Here is a 19,196-nt window from a genome sequence, read left to right as displayed (position 1 = left end):
CTAACCTGCACATATTTGCATTGTGGGGGCGAAACCCACGCAAACACGGGGAGAATGTGTAAACTCCACACGGACAGTGACCCAGAGCCGGGATCGAACCTGGGACCTCGGCGCCGTGAGGCAGCAGGGATAACCCACTACGCCACTGGTATCCACAGTATTAATATGGCTAGTCCAGTTCAGTTTCTGATCAATGGTCCTTAAGTGGGTAGGTGGTGTGGGTGTGGTGGGGATTCATAATGGGAGGAGCATGTTGAGAAAACCTTGTCATCTTTGTTTGCAGGTTCCCGGTCAGATTGGGCGTTGGGGGTTCTAATCAAATGCACTCATTGCCTGATTGAGGCACCTGGCACTGGGATTGGGGTCCCTCTGAGAGCCGCCCTCTGCCCTTTGCTGCTGACCTCTTTCCCCCTCCCCGTGACCCCCCACACTGCGACCACCCACCCCCCACCCCACCCCAGCACTCCCGTCATCACTCACGGTGCCTGGGTTTCTCTTCAATCCGAGGCCTCGGAAGGATGTAGTACTGGTAGCAGCCACAGCCTCTCCAGTGGCGCTGGAATTTCAGAAAATTCCAGTAAGATTGTCAAGTATGATTTCCCTTTCGGAAATCCATGCCGACTTTGCCTGATTATGTCATAATACACACCAGTATATCATGGTGCAGACACACACACACACACTGATGGACATGCAGTGGGACCAATCAGCATACACAACACCACAGCCAATCACCAGTGAGAGCACACGCACTATAAAGACAGGGGACAGGAGAGTTCCCGCTCATTCTAGTAGCAGCCAGCTCGGAGCACAGAGCTCACAGCCTGCATCACAGACATTCACCATGTGCTGAGTGCATCACCTGGTTAGGACTAGGCAAGGGTCAACAGTTAAAGCTGGTATTGCATTTACCCACAGTTCAAGTATGTTAATATAGTTAACCTTGTAATAAAATAGAGTTGCACCACTTCCAGTGTTGGTGACCTGTTTGTGATCCAGAACACCCAACACATCAGATTATACCACTGCTTTCCAAATGCTGTGCTATGAAATCCTTGATAATGGATTCTAGCAACTCCCCTACTACCGACGATAGGCTGAACATGACGAGTAACACAGTCATCATCACGGTTAAGAAACACTTTGACACACATGGCTTCCCACAAATGCCCATGATGGACAACGCTCACCAATTCATCTCCGTTAAATTTTTGCACACACATAAGATTTTGAGCATATCAGCCCCCTATATCCACAGTCAAAAGGTCTGGCGGAACAGCCAAGCAGCTTCTTGAGAAATGAGCACGGGATCACACAGGTACTTTGCTGCACTCCTCAGCCTGCAAAATCTACCAAGATGGGGCCTGTCCTCATCAGCACAATGACCCTTTTCCAGCTGCACCAGGACCACGATTCCTACTGCCGAGGCTCAGCTGCAGCCCAAACGTGAGACCAAAATGAACGAGGCTCTCCTGCAACTCAGTTTGAAAAAGGAAATGCACTGTGATCGAGGTGCCCACAGACCCGGCTCTCTCACATCAGGCCAGTCGAGATTCAGATTGCACGTGGCCATTCCACAGTAATGCTCCGAAATTGAACAGCTACGCGGTGGACTAAACTGTGCCCACTGTGTACGCAATCAGGGTCACTTTCTGTAAGTAGCAGAACCACCATCAACAGGTAACACAGCACTTCAGTCACCCGGCCTATGTTACCAGCCCCCTGTCCCCATCAGATATGCAGACTCCTATAGAGGCCAATACAGTGAATCTGGCACCTGACGAACAAAAAGGTGAAGCACCCCGTGTTTGCAGAACACCAGCCACAGAAAGACTACACCACCACCAACCGGTGCAATCACACGCTCAGGGTGCATGAGCAGACCAAACACAATTAGCACAATTGCTAATGTGGTTAGCACAATTGCTTCACAGCTCCAGGGTCCCAGGTTCGATTCCCGGCTGGGTCACTGTCAAAACACATGCGCAAGCCTCCTACTGGAAGGTTTATTTTGTAACACCGATTTTGGTCCTAAAATTTCATCAAGGGATGATACCCCTCTGCTGCCCTAGCTCTCTGTCAAAATGTAACAGTACAAAATCAAACTGGCACCCTAGGGATGGGCAGAAAACCAGAGACAATTGTGGATTCAGATGAAGGAGCCATCAGAGCTCTGTTTAGAGAGGATCTACCACCCTCTGCTGTTCAAATAGCACAAAGTCAGGCATTGTTGCGCATAGCCAATATTGTCCGACTGCTTCTTTACTGTCCCTTTTTCTGTGAAGGGAAGGCAAGAGAATTTATAAATAATTTTGTGCAACGATATTGTTGTATTGATGGAATAATTTAAAGCAAGTGTTATTGGTGAGAGATAGCCCAGTGGAGTAAGAGGGAAAATGGATTGTGAGAATGTGTATAGATAATGGCAAGGCCATAATCAAAAAGAAGAGATTTATTCAAGAGGTTCTGCACAGCGTTAACAGAACAGGTGACCATTCAGCCAATCGCATCTGTCCTGGAGTCAATTCCATTTTCATGCTTTCTTCCTATTTTTGTTTAAACTTTAACTTCTGGGTTCTTTCACAGGTTTTATGTTAAATGACGTTGCCCTCTCTGCCTCACTAGCAACTTCAAAACGCCCCATGTTCTAATAATAAACTGTGAGAAAAGATTTCTTCGAACTCCCCTCTCCATTCATCAGGCTAGAATCCTCTGCCTTTTCCGGGGGGGGTTCCCCAACTGTGGGTCCTGACCCCCGATGGGGTTGGAGAGGTCACGATGTGGGGTTGCAAAGCTACCCCTCCTCCGAAGGTGCCATGGTGGCTCTGGAGAGGAGACTGCCCAGTTTTCAGGCTCTAAGGGACAGCCTTGGGCCTACTCAATCAATGCTGACAAGTAGCAAGTGGTGGACGGTGAGCCCAATGCACTCTGGAGTAGCAGGGACCACATTTAGTGGCGAGTTCGGATGGAGCTGGGACGTCTATGTGCCGCCTTGGAACACAGAGGCCAGCAAGTGTAACTCAGTCACTGGGAAGTCACATGACTGAGTCAGGAAGGTGTGGCGGCTTCAAACCTTGTTGTGTTTCTGCTCCTTGTACAGATCCCTTATCACAGCATAGTGACTCTGCTTTGCAGTACTGACAACTAGGCCAACAGAGAAGAAGGGGAGGGGCTGGTATCAATGCATCAATGGGGGGGGGGGGGGGGGTGAAAGAGGGTAGGGAAGAGGGGCGGCTGAGTCAGCGATTGTGCTGGGAGGCAAAGGGGTTGAGAAGAGCGGCTGTTGAGTGAGTGATTGTGTGGGGTTGAGGGGTGTTTGGAGGAAGGGGCTGCTATGTAATTGATTGTGTAGAAGTGGGGGAGGTTTGGAAGGAGGGGCTGCTATGTGAGTGATTGTGTGGGGGTGAGGGAGGTCTGTGAAGAGGGGACTGATGTATGTGTGTGTGTGTGTGTCCTGGTAGTATGGAGAGCTTGGCAAAACCTACATGAGTACAGAGGAACATAGGAGTTCGAAGCAGGAGGAGGGCATTCAACACTTCGAGCCTACTGCACCATCAATAAGATCCTGGCCGATCTGGTTGTGGCATCAACTCCACCTACCTGCCGGTCCCCCAAAACCCTTGACTCCAGTGTCTATCAAAATTCTGTCTAACATTGCCTTGATTAAAGATAATGACCCTGCCTGCACTGCCTCCACAGACTAGAAATGGCACGGTCGCAGAGCTTAGATCTAATCCATTAGCTGTGGGGTCACTTACCTCTGTCCATCACAGCTTCTGCTGTTTGGCATTCAAGTAGTCCTGGGTTATAGCTTCAGTCGGTTATATATTTTCAAAACTATTGGAAACTATAAGTTGCTTAACGCAGGCAAAGCTTGCCTAGATTAATGGAACTAGTGCCTTTGATGCGTCGCTAAGCTTAGCAACACTGCAAACAGATGTTGACCGAAGGCAAGTTGATAACAATGGGGGTCAGAACATGAAGGAATTTGAATAAGTGTTAACGGTTCAAAAGAAGGGGCAAGTTGTGAAGAAAAGATCCTAAAGTGAGTGTACGTTGCATTTGCATTCGAAAGGCTGGACTCAAGAAATTAAAGTAATTAAGTTTGACTTCTGAAGAAGCTAGCTCAAATAACTGAAGCTCAAAGGAAAAAAACAGAAGGAGATAACCAAACCTAAGACAGGAAGCTGTTTTTTAAGATTTGGGGCAACAGCAGAACTCCCAGCAAACAGAGGTTGCAGAGAAATGCCTGTCTTGAAAAGAAAGCTGTTTGTTCTACCTCAGAAGCAACCCAAAGATGTAGCTGCCTGGTGTGGTCACGATTAGTGGATTTTGATAGTTCTCAAAACCTATAAGGTGTTAAGGAACGCTTGGGAAGAGTTAGCCCTGAGGGTAGTGAAGTAAAGATTGTCTGGAACTGTGTGGCTGTGTACAGCCATTGTCTCAGTTAAGTATACTTCCAACTTACTTTATTGTTGTTTATTTTATTGCTTAATAAATATTTATTTTATTTAAAATCATCACAAAACATCTGGGACATCCATCCCTTGGATTTCAAACCTTTCCTCACTTGAGACCAAATTGCAAAAATACAATTGAGAACAATTGTTTCAGATTTCCCTTCTGGGATTTGGAATAACTTGGTATTTACCATCAGCCGTGTCCTTAAGACCAAGCAATTAATGAGGATAAATCACCCGGAGTGCTGGAATTAAGCAGTTCTGACGTCCATTTGCTAATGAGATTCCTAGAAAATAGATCTACTTACTTACTTTTCTTAATATTTGCAATCAGGGCTGCTTGAATGCAAACCAGCTGGTGATCACAGTCAAAATTCAGATCAGGTCTGATTTCTTGCCAGTTCTGAAACCACATTTGGGTTCATTGCTGGCTGCCATGATCATAGAATCCCTACAGAGCAGATAGAGGCCATTCGGCCCATTGGGTTTGCACCGACCCCCTGAAAGAGCTCCCTACAAAGGTCCACTCCACCACACTAGCCTCGTAACCCTGTACCACCACCTAAACTACACATTTTTGGACACCAATGGGATAATTCAGCAGGGCCAATCCACCAAACCTGCACATATTTGGACTGTGAGAGGAAACCGGAGCACCCAGTGGAAACCCACGCAGACACGGGGAGAAAGTGCAAACTCCACACAGAAAGTCACCCAAGGCCGGAATCGAACCCGGGTCCCTGGTGCTGCAAGACAGCAATGCTAACCACTGTGCCACCATGCCACCCAGTTAGTATATCATTCATGGCATGTTCCCAATGCCAAACAGGGGTCATCTCCATCCCAACTTTGCCAAAATCCCATTTTAAATTCCCAGGTTTGCACTGAGTGCTGAATTTGGTGCATTTGAGTGCGATAGTGAGAGTTTGGGGACCGAGGGAGTTAGGTGAGGAGGGAGTAAGGCGCTCCTTTCATTTTGTTTCCGACATTTCCGCAAAGAGTGCGAAGAGAGCCAGGAGTTTACAGAAAGTGTAGCTGACTGGGAGCAGGGTCGGAGGGCGGAGATCTAGTTAGTCCACAGGGCAGCTATATTCTGTCAGGTAAGAGGGGATGGAGGCTAGGCCAGTTACATGCTCCTCCTGTAGGATGTGGGTGGTGAGGGATACCACCGGTGTCCCCACTGACTATACCTGCGGGAAGTGCACCCAACTTCAGCTCCTCAAAGACCGTGTTAGGGAACTGGAGCTGAAGCTGGATGAACTTCGGATCATCCGGGAGGCAGAGGGGGTGATTGAGAAGAGTTACAAGGAGGTAACCACACCCAAGGTACAGGACAAGAATAGCTGGGTTACAGTCAGGGGGAAAAAAACAAACAGGCAGAAAGTGCAGGGATCCCTCGTGGCCGTTCCCCTTCAAAACAAGTATACCGTTTTGGATGCTGTTGCGGGGGATGACCTACCGGGGGAAGGCCCTAGCGGCCAGGTCTCTGGCACTGAGTCTGGCTCTGGGCCTCAGAAGGGAAGGGGGGAGAATAGAAAAGCAATAGTTGTAGGAGATTCAATGGTTAGGGGAATAGATAGGAGATTCTGTGGTCGCGAGCGAGACTCCCGGAAGGTATGTTGCCTCCCGGGTGCCAGGGCCAGGGATGTCTCGGATCGTGTCTTCAGGATCCTTAAGGGGGAGGGTGAGCAGCCAGAAGTCGTGGTGCACATTGGTACCAACGACATAGGTAGGAAAAGGGGTGTGGAGGTAATAAACAAGCTTAGGGAGTTAGGCTGGAAGTTAAAAGCCAGGACAGACAGAGTTGTCATCTCTGGTTTGTTGCCGGTGCCACGTGATAGCGAGGCTAGGAATAGGGAGAGAGTGCAGTTGAACACGTGGCTGCAGGAATGGTGTAGGAGGGAGGGCTTCAGGTATTTGGATAATTGGAGCGCATTGTGGGGAAGGTGGGACCTGTACAAGCAGGACGGGTTGCATCTGAACCAGAGGGGCACCAATATCCTGGGAGGGAGGTTTTCTAGTACTCTTCGGGAGGGTTTAAACTAATTTGGCAGGGGAATGGGAACCGGATTTGTAGTCCAGCAACTAAGGTAGCCGATATTCAGGACGCCAAAGCGTGTAATGAGGCAGTGGGGAAGGGAACACTGACAAAGGAGAGTACTTGCAGGCACGGAGAGGGGTTGAAGTGTGTATACTTCAACGCAAGAAGCATCAGGAATAAGGTGGGTGAACTTAAGGCCTGGATCGGTACTTGGGACTACGATGTGGTGGCCATCACGGAAACTTGGATAGAAGAGGGGCAGAAATGGTTGTTGGAGGTCCCTGGTTATAGATGTTTCAATAAGATTAGGGAGGGTGGTAAAAGAGGTGGGGGGGTGGCATTATTAATTAGAGATAGTATAACAGCTGCAGAAAGGCAGTTCGAGGAGTATCAGCCTACTGAGGTAGTATGGGTTGAAGTCAGAAATAGGAAAGGAGCAGTCACCTTGTTAGGAGTTTTCTATAGGCCCCCCAATAGTAGCAGAGATGTGGAGGAACAGATTGGGAAACAGATTTTGGAAAGGTGCAGAAGTCATAGGGTAGTAGTCATGGGCGACTTTAACTTCCCAAATATTGAGTGGAAACTCTTTAGATCAAATAGTTTGGATGGGGTGGTGTTTGTGCAGTGTGTCCAGGAAGCTTTTCTAATGCAGTATGTAGATTGTCCGACCAGAGGAGGAGCAATATTGGATTTAGTACTGGGTAATGAGCCAGGGCAAGTGATAGATTTGTTAGTGGGGGAGCATTTTGGAGATAGTGACCACAATTCTGTGACTTTCACTTTAGTAATGGAGAGGGATAGGTACGTGCAACAGGGCAAGGTTTACAATTGGGGGAAGGGTAAATACGATGTTGTCAGACAAGAATTGAAGCGCATAAGTTGGGAACATAGGCTGGCAGGGAAGGACACAAGTGAAATGTGGAACTTGTTCAAGGAACAGGTGCTACGTGCCCTTGATATGTATGTCCCTGTCAGGCAGGGAAGAGATGGTCGAGTGAGGGAACCATGGTTGACAAGAGAGGTTGAATGTCTTGTTAAGAGAAAAAAGGTGACTTATGTAAGGCTGAGGAAACAAGGTTCAGACAGGGCATTGGAGGGATACAAGATAGCCAGGAGGGAACTGAAGAAAGGGATTAGGAGAGCTAAGAGAGGGCATGAACAATCTTTGGCGAGTAGGATCAAGGAAAACCCCAAGGCCTTTTACACATATGTGAGAAATATGAGAATGACTAGAGCGAGGGTAGGTCCGATCAAGGACAGTAGCGGGAGATTGTGTATTGAGTCTGAAGAGATAGGAGAGGTCTTGAACGAGTACTTTTCTTCTGTATTTACAAATGAGAGGGGCGATATTGTTGGAGAGGACAGTGTGAAACAGATTGGTAAGCTCGAGGAAATAATCGTTAGGAAGGAAGATGTGTTGGGCATTTTGAAAAACTTGAGGATAGACAAGTCCCCCGGGCCTGACGGGATATATCCAAGGATTCTATGGGAAGCAAGAGATGAAATTGCAGAGCCGTTGGCAATGATCTTTTCGTCCTCACTGTCAACAGGGGTGGTACCAGGGGATTGGAGAGTGGCGAATGTCGTGCCCCTGTTCAAAAAAGGGACTAGGGATAACCCTGGGAATTACAGGCCAGTTAGCCTTACTTCGGTGGTAGGCAAAGTAATGGAAAGGGTACTGAAGGATAGGATTTCTGAGCATCTGGAAAGACACTGCTTGATTAGGGATAGTCAGCACGGATTTGTGAGTGGTAGGTCTTGCCTTACAAATCGTATTGAATTCTTTGAGGAGGTGACCAAGCATGTGGATGAAGGTAAAGCAGTGGATGTAGTGTACATGGATTTTAGTAAGGCATTTGATAAAGTTCCCCATGGTAGGCTTATGCAGAAAGTAAGGAGGCATGGGATAGTGGGAAATTTGGCCAGTTGGATAACGAACTGGCTAACCGATAGAAGTCAGAGAGTGGTGGTGGATGGCAAATATTCAGCCTGGAACCCAGTTACCAGTGGCGTACCGCAGGGATCAGTTCTGGGTCCTCTGCTGTTTGTGATTTTCATTAATGACTTGGATGAGGGAGTTGAAGGGTGGGTCAGTAAATTTGCAGACGATACGAAGATTGGTGGAGTTGTGGATAGTAAAGAGGGCTGTTGTCGGCTGCAAAGAGACATAGATAGGATGCAGAGCTGGGCTGAGCAGTGGCAGATGGAGTTTAACCCTGAAATGTGTGAGGTTGTCCATTTTGGAAGGACAAATATGAATGCGGAATACAGGGTTAACGGTAGAGTTCTTGGCAATGTGGAGGAGCAGAGAGATCTTGGGGTCTATGTTCATACATCTTTGAAAGTTGCCACTCAAGTGGATAGAGCTGTGAAGAAGGCCTATGGTGTGCTCGCGTTCATTAACAGAGGGATTGAATTTAAGAGCCGTGAGGTGATGATGCAGCTGTACAAAGCTTTGGTAAGGCCACATTTGGAGTACTGTGTACAGTTCTGGTCGCCTCATTTTAGGAAGGATGTGGAAGCTTTGGAAAAGGTGCAAAGAAGATTTACCAGGATGTTGCCTGGAATGGAGAGTAGGTCTTACGAGGAAAGGTTGAGGGTGCTAGGCCTTTTCTCATTAGAACGGAGAAGGATGAGGGGCGACTTGATCGAGGTTTATAAGATGATCAGGGGAATAGATAGAGTAGACAGTCAGAGACTTTTTCCCCGGGTGGAACACACCATTACAAGGGGACATAAATTTAAGGTGAAAGGTGGAAGATATAGGAGGGATATCAGAGGTAGGTTCTTTACCCAGAGAGTAGTGGGGGCATGGAATGCACTGCCTGTGGAAGTAGTTGAGTCGGAAACATTAGGGACCTTCAAGCAGCTATTGGATAGGTACATGGATTACGGTTAAATGATATAGTGTAGATTTATTTGTTCTCAAGGGCAGCACGGTAGCATTGTGGATAGCACAATTGCTTCACAGCCCCAGGGTCCCAGGTTCGATTCCGGCTTGGGTCATTGTCTGTGCGGAGTCTGTACGTCCTCCCCGTGTCTGCGTGGGTTTCCTCCGGGTGCTCCGGTTTCCTCCCACAATCCAAAGATGTGCGGGTTAGGTGAATTGGCCAATGATAAATTGCCCTTAATGTCCAAATTGCCCTTGGTGTTGGGTGGAGGTGTTGAGTTTGGGTAGGGTGCTCTTTCCAAGAGCTGGTGCAGACTCAAAGGGCCGAATGGCCTCCTTCTGCACTGTAAATTCAATGATAATCTATGATTAATCTAGGACAAAGGTTCGGCACAACATCGTGGGCCGAAGGGCCTGTTCTGTGCTGTATTTTCTATGTTCTATGTTCTATGTTTTCAGTTCCAAATTAACTTGGCCGTAAAACAACACCGGCCCCTGTTTCCGATTCTCTCTTTGAAGCGTAACCGTGAATCCTTATGGCTGCTTAAATCACGATGAGTTGGTCCCTGTAATGAACCAATCCACATCCTGGTATATTCATTGAAAAAAGCCAAATGACCAACATTTAAAATAGTCCACATGCCATGCTATGTGGACGCACAATAAATAATTTACCTTCCTTATTAAGTTTCCAATCTTAGGCAAGTCACTGCTTGGAAGCATGGTGCAAAGAACAAGAGCTCACCAATAAACAAAAACAACTTGCATTCATATAGCACCTTTCATGTGGTTAAAGATCGGAAGGTGCTTCACAAGAGTGTTACCAGACACAATTTGACGACAATGAGCCACTTAAGGAGACATTAGTACAGGTGATCAGAAACGTGGTCAATGAGGTCGGTTTGACGGAGGAGAGAGAGAGAGAGAGAGAACCGGATGAAGTTCATAGAATTTATAGTGAAGAAGGAGGCCATTCAGCCCATCGAATCTGCACCTGCCCTTGGAAAGAGCACCCTACTTAAGCCCACACCTCCATCTCATCCCCGTAACCCAGTAACCCCACCGTACATTTTTGGATACTAAAGGCGATTTAACAAGGTCAATCCACCTAACCTGCACATCTTTGGCGAAAGAGAAAAGAGAAACCATCTTTGGACTGTGGGAGGACAGCGGAGCACCCGGAGGAAACCCACGCAGAAACGGGGAGAATGTGCAGACTCCACACAGACAGTGACCCAAGCCGGGAATCGAACCTGGGACCCTGGAGCTGTGAAGCATTATTGCTAACCACTGTGCTACCGTGCCGCCTTAATTACTAAGCTTAGGGCACTGGTCACTGACGGCGCGCCAACCAATGGCGGGATAAAGGAAGTGGAAGATGTTCAAGATGCCAGAATTAGAGGAATGCAATAATCCTGGAGAGTTGTAAGTACTCAAATATTAGGAGCAGGAGTCGGCCATTCGGCCCCCTTAGGCCTGTTCCACCTTTCGATAAGATCATGGCTGATCTGATCCTGTTTGCCCTCACATAAACCCTTATTTGTCTTGTTGATTACAAATCTGTCTTACTTAGTAATGAATATATTCAATGACTCATCCTCCACTGCTCTTTGGGGAACAGAATTTCATAGACTAACGATCTCAGCAAGTGAAACAATTCTCTCATCTTAGTCCAAAATGGAAGGCCCTAATTTTTTTAAACTTGTGTTCCCTTGTTCGAGACTCCACCGCAAGAGAAAACACCCTCTCTAGCATGCACCCTTTTAAATTCCCTCAGACAGGACACCCAGATCCCGCTGTACCGCAGAGTTCTGCAATCTCTCTCCACTCAAACAATGAATAGGAAAGGGCGAGGCCACGGAGAGATTTAGTTTTGAGGCACTGCTAGCCTGGAAGGCAATGGAGGTTGGAGGGGACATTGGTGATGGTGCGAGTTGGGCTGTGAGCAGCAGAGATTCCGTAGAGCTGAGATTTCCAAAGGGTACCTGGGCCAGGACAGCTTTGCAGTAGATGACTGACATCCCGAATAGACTAACTCAAAAGACTGATGGTAACAACCCACTGGGTGAAAGGAGAGATGGAATAAAGAGCAACTGTAGGGTTATTTTACTGCGGCCTCTGCTGACAGATTATAAGGCTGTTGCGAAGCATTCAGAAGCCAATCACCCTTCACCCACGCACACACCCACAACCCGCCCCACAAAAATAATAAAACCAGCCAATTAGAATGCGACAGTGGGCGGGATTCTCTCGCCTTCCTGTGTCATGTTTCCCATTGGCCGGTGGCAGGATCTTCTGGACTGGCCGTCACCAATGGGATTTCCCATTGAATCGACCCCACGCCGCCAGGAAGCCCGCGGCGGCAGGGGTCGGCATGACCAGACGATCCCGCCAGCGTGAAGAGCCGAAGGTTCTCGCCCAGTGTCTTGGGTTCACAGTTAACTGGTCCTTACTGTTGGATACGGGTGAGAGCAAAATATGGTGTACTTCCAGATGATGCCATTCATCTTCACTGGGGGAAGCCAGGAGACGACCACACTCGTTGCAGAGGCTGCGGCCGCTTTCACTCCACCTGGGGGCCCCGGAACTGAAATAAAAAGCAAAAATTATCACATTGAATTAGACCACAAGTAGAGGCCATTCAGCCCCACAAGTCCCTGCCAGTGTTTACACTCCTCCTGAGACTCTTCCCCTAACCGTACCAGTATAACAATCTATTTCTTCTTCTCTCAAGTATTTAGTTGGCTTCTCTTAAATGTATCTATACTATTAAACTGAACCAAACCCGGTGGTAACCAGTTCCACATTCTCAGCACTCTATGGAAGAAGAAGTTTATCCTGAATTCCCTATTGGATTTATTGGTTTTGGACTCCCGTCTAAGTGGGAACACTGACCCCACGTCTATCTGATCAAACCCCTCCATAATTGTAAAGATCTCGATTAGGACAGCCACTAACCTTCTCTTTTCTAGAGAATGGAGCCCTGGCCTAAACTATTTGATAAAATGGAGTCCAGACTCTTACTGCGTTAAATTCCGGTAGTTCCGACAGTACCTAATCGTACAGGACATTTGGGCATGGAGCCATTGTACTCAGATCATTCACCTCCCAACTCTCTACTGATTAATGTTCCTATCTGGAAAATGAGGAATGCTACTGACCCCTGCAGGTCATTTGCACCCTTCTCCTTTGTTCAGTGACTCTCCACCACTGAAGTTCCACCTTGCACAATGTACTCTGGAAGAGATGACTGGGAACCTTTTCAACGGTTATCAACCTCTTGCTGAATTATGCAAAATGCAGTGGTGAATATAGTGAGGAGGGAGATGGCGGTGTAGCGGTAATGTCACTGGACGAGGCCTAGGGTAACGTTCTGGGCGACAGGGTTCAAATCCCACCAGCTGCTGCAGCAACAAATAACTAATCAATAAGTAATCTGGAATTGAAAAGCTAATCTCAGGAAGGATGACCTTGACACCATTGTCGATTGTTGTAAAAGCCCATCTGGTTCAATAATACCCTTTAGGGAAGGAAATCTGTCGTCCTTACCATAATCGTAAAGGTCTCTATTAGGACACCCACTAACCTTGGCCTACATGTGACTCCTGACCCACAGCAATGTGGTTGACTTTTAACCGTCCTTTGAAATGGTGTGTCAAGTTCAGGGGGAATTAGGGATGAGCAACAACTGCTGGCCTTGCCAGCAATGCTCACATCCCATGAAAGAATCAAAAGAAAACTTAAAAATGTGCTTAGTTAACTTAACTTACACCTAATTATTCCTGGTCTTGGGATGGGAATATCAACACAACATGCTCCTTTAATGCAGAGTAGCACTTTACAATTCTTTAGAGGGGCACAACCAATATCAAAGAAGCCGAGCCAATGCAGGCGAGATTGGGATGAACGGCCAAAAGCTTCACCTGAAATTATTTTAAGGGAGGAAAGAAAGGAGGAGTATAATGTGGGACTTCCAGAGCACTGATCCTTGGAGGATGAAGGAATGACCGTTGATGGTAGAGTGAAGCGATGTACACAAGACCAGAGAAAGAAGAGTGGCGGGTTTGCGTCAGGCTTGTACGCAGCACGGTAGCACAGTGGTTAGCACTGCTGCTTCACAGCTCCAGGGTCCCAGGTTCGATGCCCGGCTTGGGTCACTGTCTGTGCGGAGTCTGCACATTCTCCCCGTGTCTCCGTGGATTTCCTCCGGGTGCTCCGGTTTCCTCCCACAGTCCAAAGATGTGCAGGCTAGGTGGATTGGCCATGCTAAAATTGCCCTGAGTGTCCAAATCGATGGGCTGGGGTTACAGGGATCGGGTGGAGGTGTGGGCTTGGGTAGGGTGCTCTTTCCAAGGGCCAGTGCTGACTCGATGGGCCAAATGCCCTCCTTTTGCACTGTAAATTCTATGGTGTCCATTGTACGGTTCGTAACAAGTCACTGAGATCAGGATAAACACGAGGATGAGAATTTTTCATTTGGAGGTACTGCGGGATCCAAAAGCCAATGCAGGTCAGCAAAAACAAGAGTGACAGGTTAGTGGGTCCGGGTGCAGGATGACATACGGATAGTAGCATTTTGGATGAGACGGGGTTTACAGAGAGCGGTGAATGGGAAGCCACCCAGCGAGACTATTGGTCTAGTGAGCCTTGGTTGAGAATTTGCATCAGCAGATGGGCTGCAGAGAGGTTGGATGCAGGTGATGCTGCAAAGGTGGTCTTTGTGCTGGAGAGAAAGTGGGAGTCAGAAGCTGAGGTCTGGGCCTTTTGGGGGTGCTGCTATCTCAAATAAGCTCATTCAACTGGAGACAAAGGCTGGGGTATTGCTTAGATACATAGAAAATAGGAACAGGAGGAGGCCATTCGTCCCGTCGAGCCTGCTCCGTCATTTATTGTGATCATGGCTGATCATCCAACTCAGCCGCCTCATCCCGCTTTCCCTCCATATCCTTTGATCCCCTTCATTCTAAGTACTATAGCTAACTGCTTCTTGAAAACATGCAGGGCGGGATTCTCCGCTCCCGGGACTAAGTGCCCGCGCTGTCGTGAACGCGTTTCACGACAGCGCAAACAGGGCCCGGGCACGACCTATTCTGGCCCCCACAGGGGGCCAGCACGGCGCTGGAGCGGTTCATGCCGCTCCAGCCTCCTTGGCGCCGCGCCAACCCGCGCATGCGCAGTTGGGGCAGCTCATTCCTACGCATGCACAGTTCACCCGCACCATCCTGCGCATGCGCGGGGAACTTCTTACGCGCGCCGGCCCCTTACCAACATGGCGCCGGGATTCTGCGGCCGGCCGTGGAAGGAGGTAGGCCCGGGGGGGAAGATGCCGGCCCGCCAATCGGTGGGCCCCGATCGCGGGCCAGACCCCATCGGAGGCCCCCCCCCCCCGTGAAGGAGCCTCCCTCCCCCCCCACAGGCCGCCGCCCCCCCCCCCCCCCCCCCCCCGAGCGTTCCCGCACAGTTCCCGCCGGCAGCGACCAGGGGTGAACGGCACCTTCTCTTCTCCCAGAATCGGCCCATAAATCGGCGACAACCCCCTGTCATTTTTTTTCGCTGGCCTCTTGGCCCATCCGGGCCGGAGAATCGCCGCTAGCCGTTTGCGCCGATTCTCTGATCGGCCCGGCGCGATTCTCGCGGCGCTGGTTTCGGGGGGGGGGGAGAATCGCGTGCGGGTGTCGGGGCGGCGTGGCGCGACTCGCGCAGCACCCCGGTGATTCTCCCACCCGGCGTGGAGGGGGAGAATACCGCCCGCAATGTTTTGGCCTCAACTATTTCCAATGGCAACAAATTCCACAGGCCAAATACTCTCTGGATGAAGAAGTTTCTTCTCATCTCTGTCCTCAATGGTCTGCCGCATATTCTCAGACTGCGGCCCCTGGTTCTGGGCACATGCACATGCACCATGCAGTTCCTTCCTGCATCTACCCTGTCCAGTCCTGTTAGAATTTTATTGGAATTGGTACGGAGACAGAAAGTAAGTGGTTCTAGCCAGAGGAAATTGTGGTTCATTGATTATTGGGCAAACAGGCTGACAAGACCGAGGCGGTGGGAGGGTCATGAGACAGGACGGACGGCTAGAGCCCCCTGGCATCAAGTAATTTGTGGAAGCGGACCCTATATCCGCAGGTGGCATCACCAAGGGGCAAGTAGGCTCTCTGTGCTCCTCCGACATGCACATAGAATCATAGAATTTACAGCGCAGAAGGAGGCCATTCGGCCCACTGAATCTGCACCGGCCCTTGAAAGAGCACCCTACTTAAGCTTACCCTATCCCCATAACCCAATAACTCCACCTAACCTTTTGGAAACAAAGGGGAAATTTATCATGGCCAATCCACCTAACCTGCCCATCTTTGGACTGTGGGAAGAAACGGGAGCTCCTGGAGGAAACCCACGCAGACAAGTGGAGAAAGTGCAAACTCCACACAGACGAGGCCGCAATTGAACCCGGGACCCTGGAGCTGTGAGGCAGCAGTGCTAACCACTGTGCCGCCTCCTGTCTGCCTGTTGTAGCAGAGCTCACCAGATAGTGATCAGATGCCAATCTCCTGCCTGACACCTTTTGCCCACAAATTGTGCCCAGAGCATGGGGGGGCGATTGTACCAACACTGACGCTTTGATGGTGGAAAGGAGTTGAGTTGGTGCTCCATCCCAGTCACTATGCTCTGTATATTCACCCAGGAGCCATTGGGAAGCTTATATAGCTTGTCTCAGCAACACCGTATTGCAACATTTAGCACAGTGGGCTAAATCGCTGGCTTGTAATACAGAACAATGCCAGCAGCACAGGTTCAATTCCTGTTCCGGCCTCCCTGAACAGGCGCTGGAATGTGGCGACTAGGGGCTTTTCACAGTAACTTCATTGAAGCCTACTTGTGACAATAAGCGATTATTATTATTATTACATGACATTGCGGCAGTAACATGACAGGTCCAAAATGTTCCGAAACATTTTTTGGTGTTTTTCGGATCTGATGGTGGCCAGTGCCAAGTTCAACTCAGCTATAATTTGACAAACAATGGCATGAAAATTATTTATCTCGGCTCTGCGAAACCTGGAGGAAGAAATCGATTAAACAATCTTATAAAGAAATACACACCCGATCAATCCTGGCCTCATCTGCAGCAGAGAATATCCCAGGAGGGTACGATTGGCTGAATGCTGACTTGGATAGTGAATGTCAAAACCTCTCATTAATTCGCGATCGATCACTAGCACAGCTCGATGATGAGGCCTGCGCCTGTTTTATAACTTATTTATCACCTCCCTTCTGAGTTTCAGCTGACATTTGTTTTAAAGAAGAAACAGTTTCATACGCTGTGCTGAATGGGAAAGTCTTTCACAACATCAGGCTTGGGCTGCAGATCAAAGTGCTGAAGAGTCTGCATAAAGATTGTTCCTTCAACTAGTGCAATGTAATATCACATAGAATGAAAGATCAAACTTAGTGCTTCTTGCATCTCCTTTAAAGGGGCACCCTCTATTAAGAAGTGCTAACAAGCTAGCAGCTCAATGGCTATTTGAACTGGGAAATACAGTCATGGTCAGAAATCTGATCCCTTGTCAGTGCTGCAGGTTGTGTTCTGCATCAGATTGGGGGTAATTGGATTCAGTGTCTCGGTGCTGAAGGGAAAAGTCAACACGAGACTATGGTTTTGGCCAGTCCATTAGCAGAATCACACAGTGCAGAAGAGGCCCTTCAGCCCATCGAGCCTGCACGGGTACTATGAAAAAAAACCTGACCTACCTACCTAATCCAATTGGCCAGCACTTGGCCCACAGCCTTGAATGGCATGGGAGTGTGAAAGGGCGTGGGGAGTGGCTGAGTGGAGGGTGAAGGGTTGTGAGGGGTGAGGGATATGGAGCCTAACGCGCTTCGAAAACAACTGAGACAAAGTTCCGGAGAACCGGGGCAGGCTTTTAACCAGTCCGCCCTGGCACATGCCCACTTTTAGGTCTGGGGAGGGGTGCGAGACTACCAGGAGCCAAAATTAGGCTTATGGGGGCCCTTTAAACCAGAGGGGTTTAAACATCAAATTACCCGCTCGGTAGTGGAAATCCGGCCCGGTGACTTCAGAACAGAAGCTAAAGGAAACATTCTTATTCAGTTTCACACAATGTTTGGAAAACATTTTGATGCCATGATGATAATCTCATTACTATGCATATGATCACAGTGATTCAGTACAATTAAGTACCGCTCGAGTTTAAAATAATCGTATTTTCAAATCCAGCCTACAGCCTGGACCCCCTCTATCCCTGTAATCTCTTTCAGCTGTATCGGAGATATCTGTGCTCCTTTAATTCTGTCTTGGCCCCAAGCTCTTACAGCAGCCCCCAGCTCTCCATTCTTCCTTCCTGAAGATACTCTTAAAACCTACCTTCCTTGACACAGGCTTTGGTCATTTGTCCTCAAATCGCCTTCTGTGGATTGGTGTCACATTTTGTTTTACTTATTAAAAAGAATTTCCCAATCGAGGGGCAACTTAGTGTGGACAATCCATCTAGCCCTGCACATCTTTTTGGGTTGTGGAGGTGGGACCCTTACAGACACGGAGAATGTGCAAACTCCACACGGGCTGTGACCCAGGGCCAGGATCGAACCTGGGTCCTCGGCGACGTGAGGCAGCAGTGCTAACCACAGTGCCACCGTCCCGCCCTTACATTTTGTTTTATAATGCGACTGTAAAGCCCTATTTATTATACTTTACTCTGTCAGAAGTTATTGTCACTCTCCCTTCTTAGTACTCAAAATGGTGGCCTTGTAAAGTTAATACCCACAACATCACAATACCCCTAGCTCAGGGGTCAGTTATCAGAGGGCAGAGATTTAGGGTGATTGGTAGAAGGATTAGAGTGGACAATAGAGTGGAAAAATGTTTTCACGCAGAGGGTGATGGGCATCCGGAATTCAGTTTCTAAATTGGTAGTTGAGGCTGAAACACTCAACTCATTTGGGAATGTGGGAAGACGTGGGGTCCGGAGTGTAGGGTGGAGATCCTGCAGGGTTCGGTCTGAGTGTGTAGAATAGTTACGTTGAAGTTAGAAGTGGTTTTATTATTCAGGGGAAGTTAGCATTCTGGACAATTGGTGTGTAAAGCCTTACCTGGGATCTTCCCAGAGAGATACCCCAGTGAATCTTTGGGGTAACCCCCAAAATCCAACACTGGGAGCCAGAATGTTATGGATTTGTTGTGGTCTGGAATGTCGTGCGCGGAAGGGTAGAGGCTGCAGATTCAACAGTGACATCAAAAGGGAATTAGATACATATCTGAAGGTGAAACATTCACAAGGCTGTGGGGAAAGAGCAGCAAGTGAGGCTCATTAGGAGAGCTCTTGGAAAGACACAGCACAGGGACGGTGGGAAAAATGGCCTCTTCCTGTGTTACACGATTCCATGATTCAATAACTTAGTCTCAAGGGTCTTGGGGGTGGAAGCTTCAGATTTCCACTCCCTTTTGAGTGAGAAAATTCTTCCTGACATCAACCTCTGCTGGTTGGGGCAGCTAGGAGACTGCAGGGAAAGAGTTTCCAAAGGCCAGAGTGCGATGCAACCCCAGTGAACTCAGGGAGGCCACGCCCTCTTTCTAATCTTAGCTCTAATTTTAAGGTTATTCCCCCATCATAGGAAATAGTTCTCTCTGTCGAACCTAGCAGCTCCTTTAATCATCTTAAACACCTTAATTAGATCACCCCTTCATACTTTTATACATGATAGCACAAGATTTAGATTTATTGTCAAATGTACTGAGGTACAGTGAAAAGCATTGTTCTGCGTACAGTCCAGGCAGATCGTTCCATAT

The 19,196-nt window shown here is 48.4% G+C and overlaps 1 protein-coding gene and 1 long non-coding RNA gene across 3 annotated transcripts in view; one reads left to right on the top strand and one right to left on the bottom strand.

Moving 5' to 3' along the window:
• Positions 1–19,196, bottom strand: part of LOC140427700 (cell adhesion molecule DSCAM) — an 854,163-nt gene that overhangs the window by 178,029 nt on the left and 656,938 nt on the right. For both annotated transcript variants that reach the window (XM_072513215.1, XM_072513216.1), the window contains one exon: positions 11,845–11,978. In XM_072513215.1, coding sequence (XP_072369316.1) covers positions 11,845–11,978 — 134 coding nt within the window. The remainder of the gene's footprint in view (positions 1–11,844; positions 11,979–19,196) is intronic.
• LOC140427701 (uncharacterized) overlaps positions 1–19,196 on the top strand; it is a 168,570-nt gene that overhangs the window by 115,510 nt on the left and 33,864 nt on the right. The gene's annotated exons all lie outside the window — the stretch shown is intronic.

The sequence above is a fragment of the Scyliorhinus torazame genome, chromosome 8 (genome assembly GCF_047496885.1).
Source record: "Scyliorhinus torazame isolate Kashiwa2021f chromosome 8, sScyTor2.1, whole genome shotgun sequence".
Lineage (NCBI taxonomy): Eukaryota > Metazoa > Chordata > Chondrichthyes > Carcharhiniformes > Scyliorhinidae > Scyliorhinus > Scyliorhinus torazame.
The sequence above is the reverse complement of the archived record's forward strand: the minus strand, read 5'-3'. Positions and strand labels throughout refer to the sequence as shown.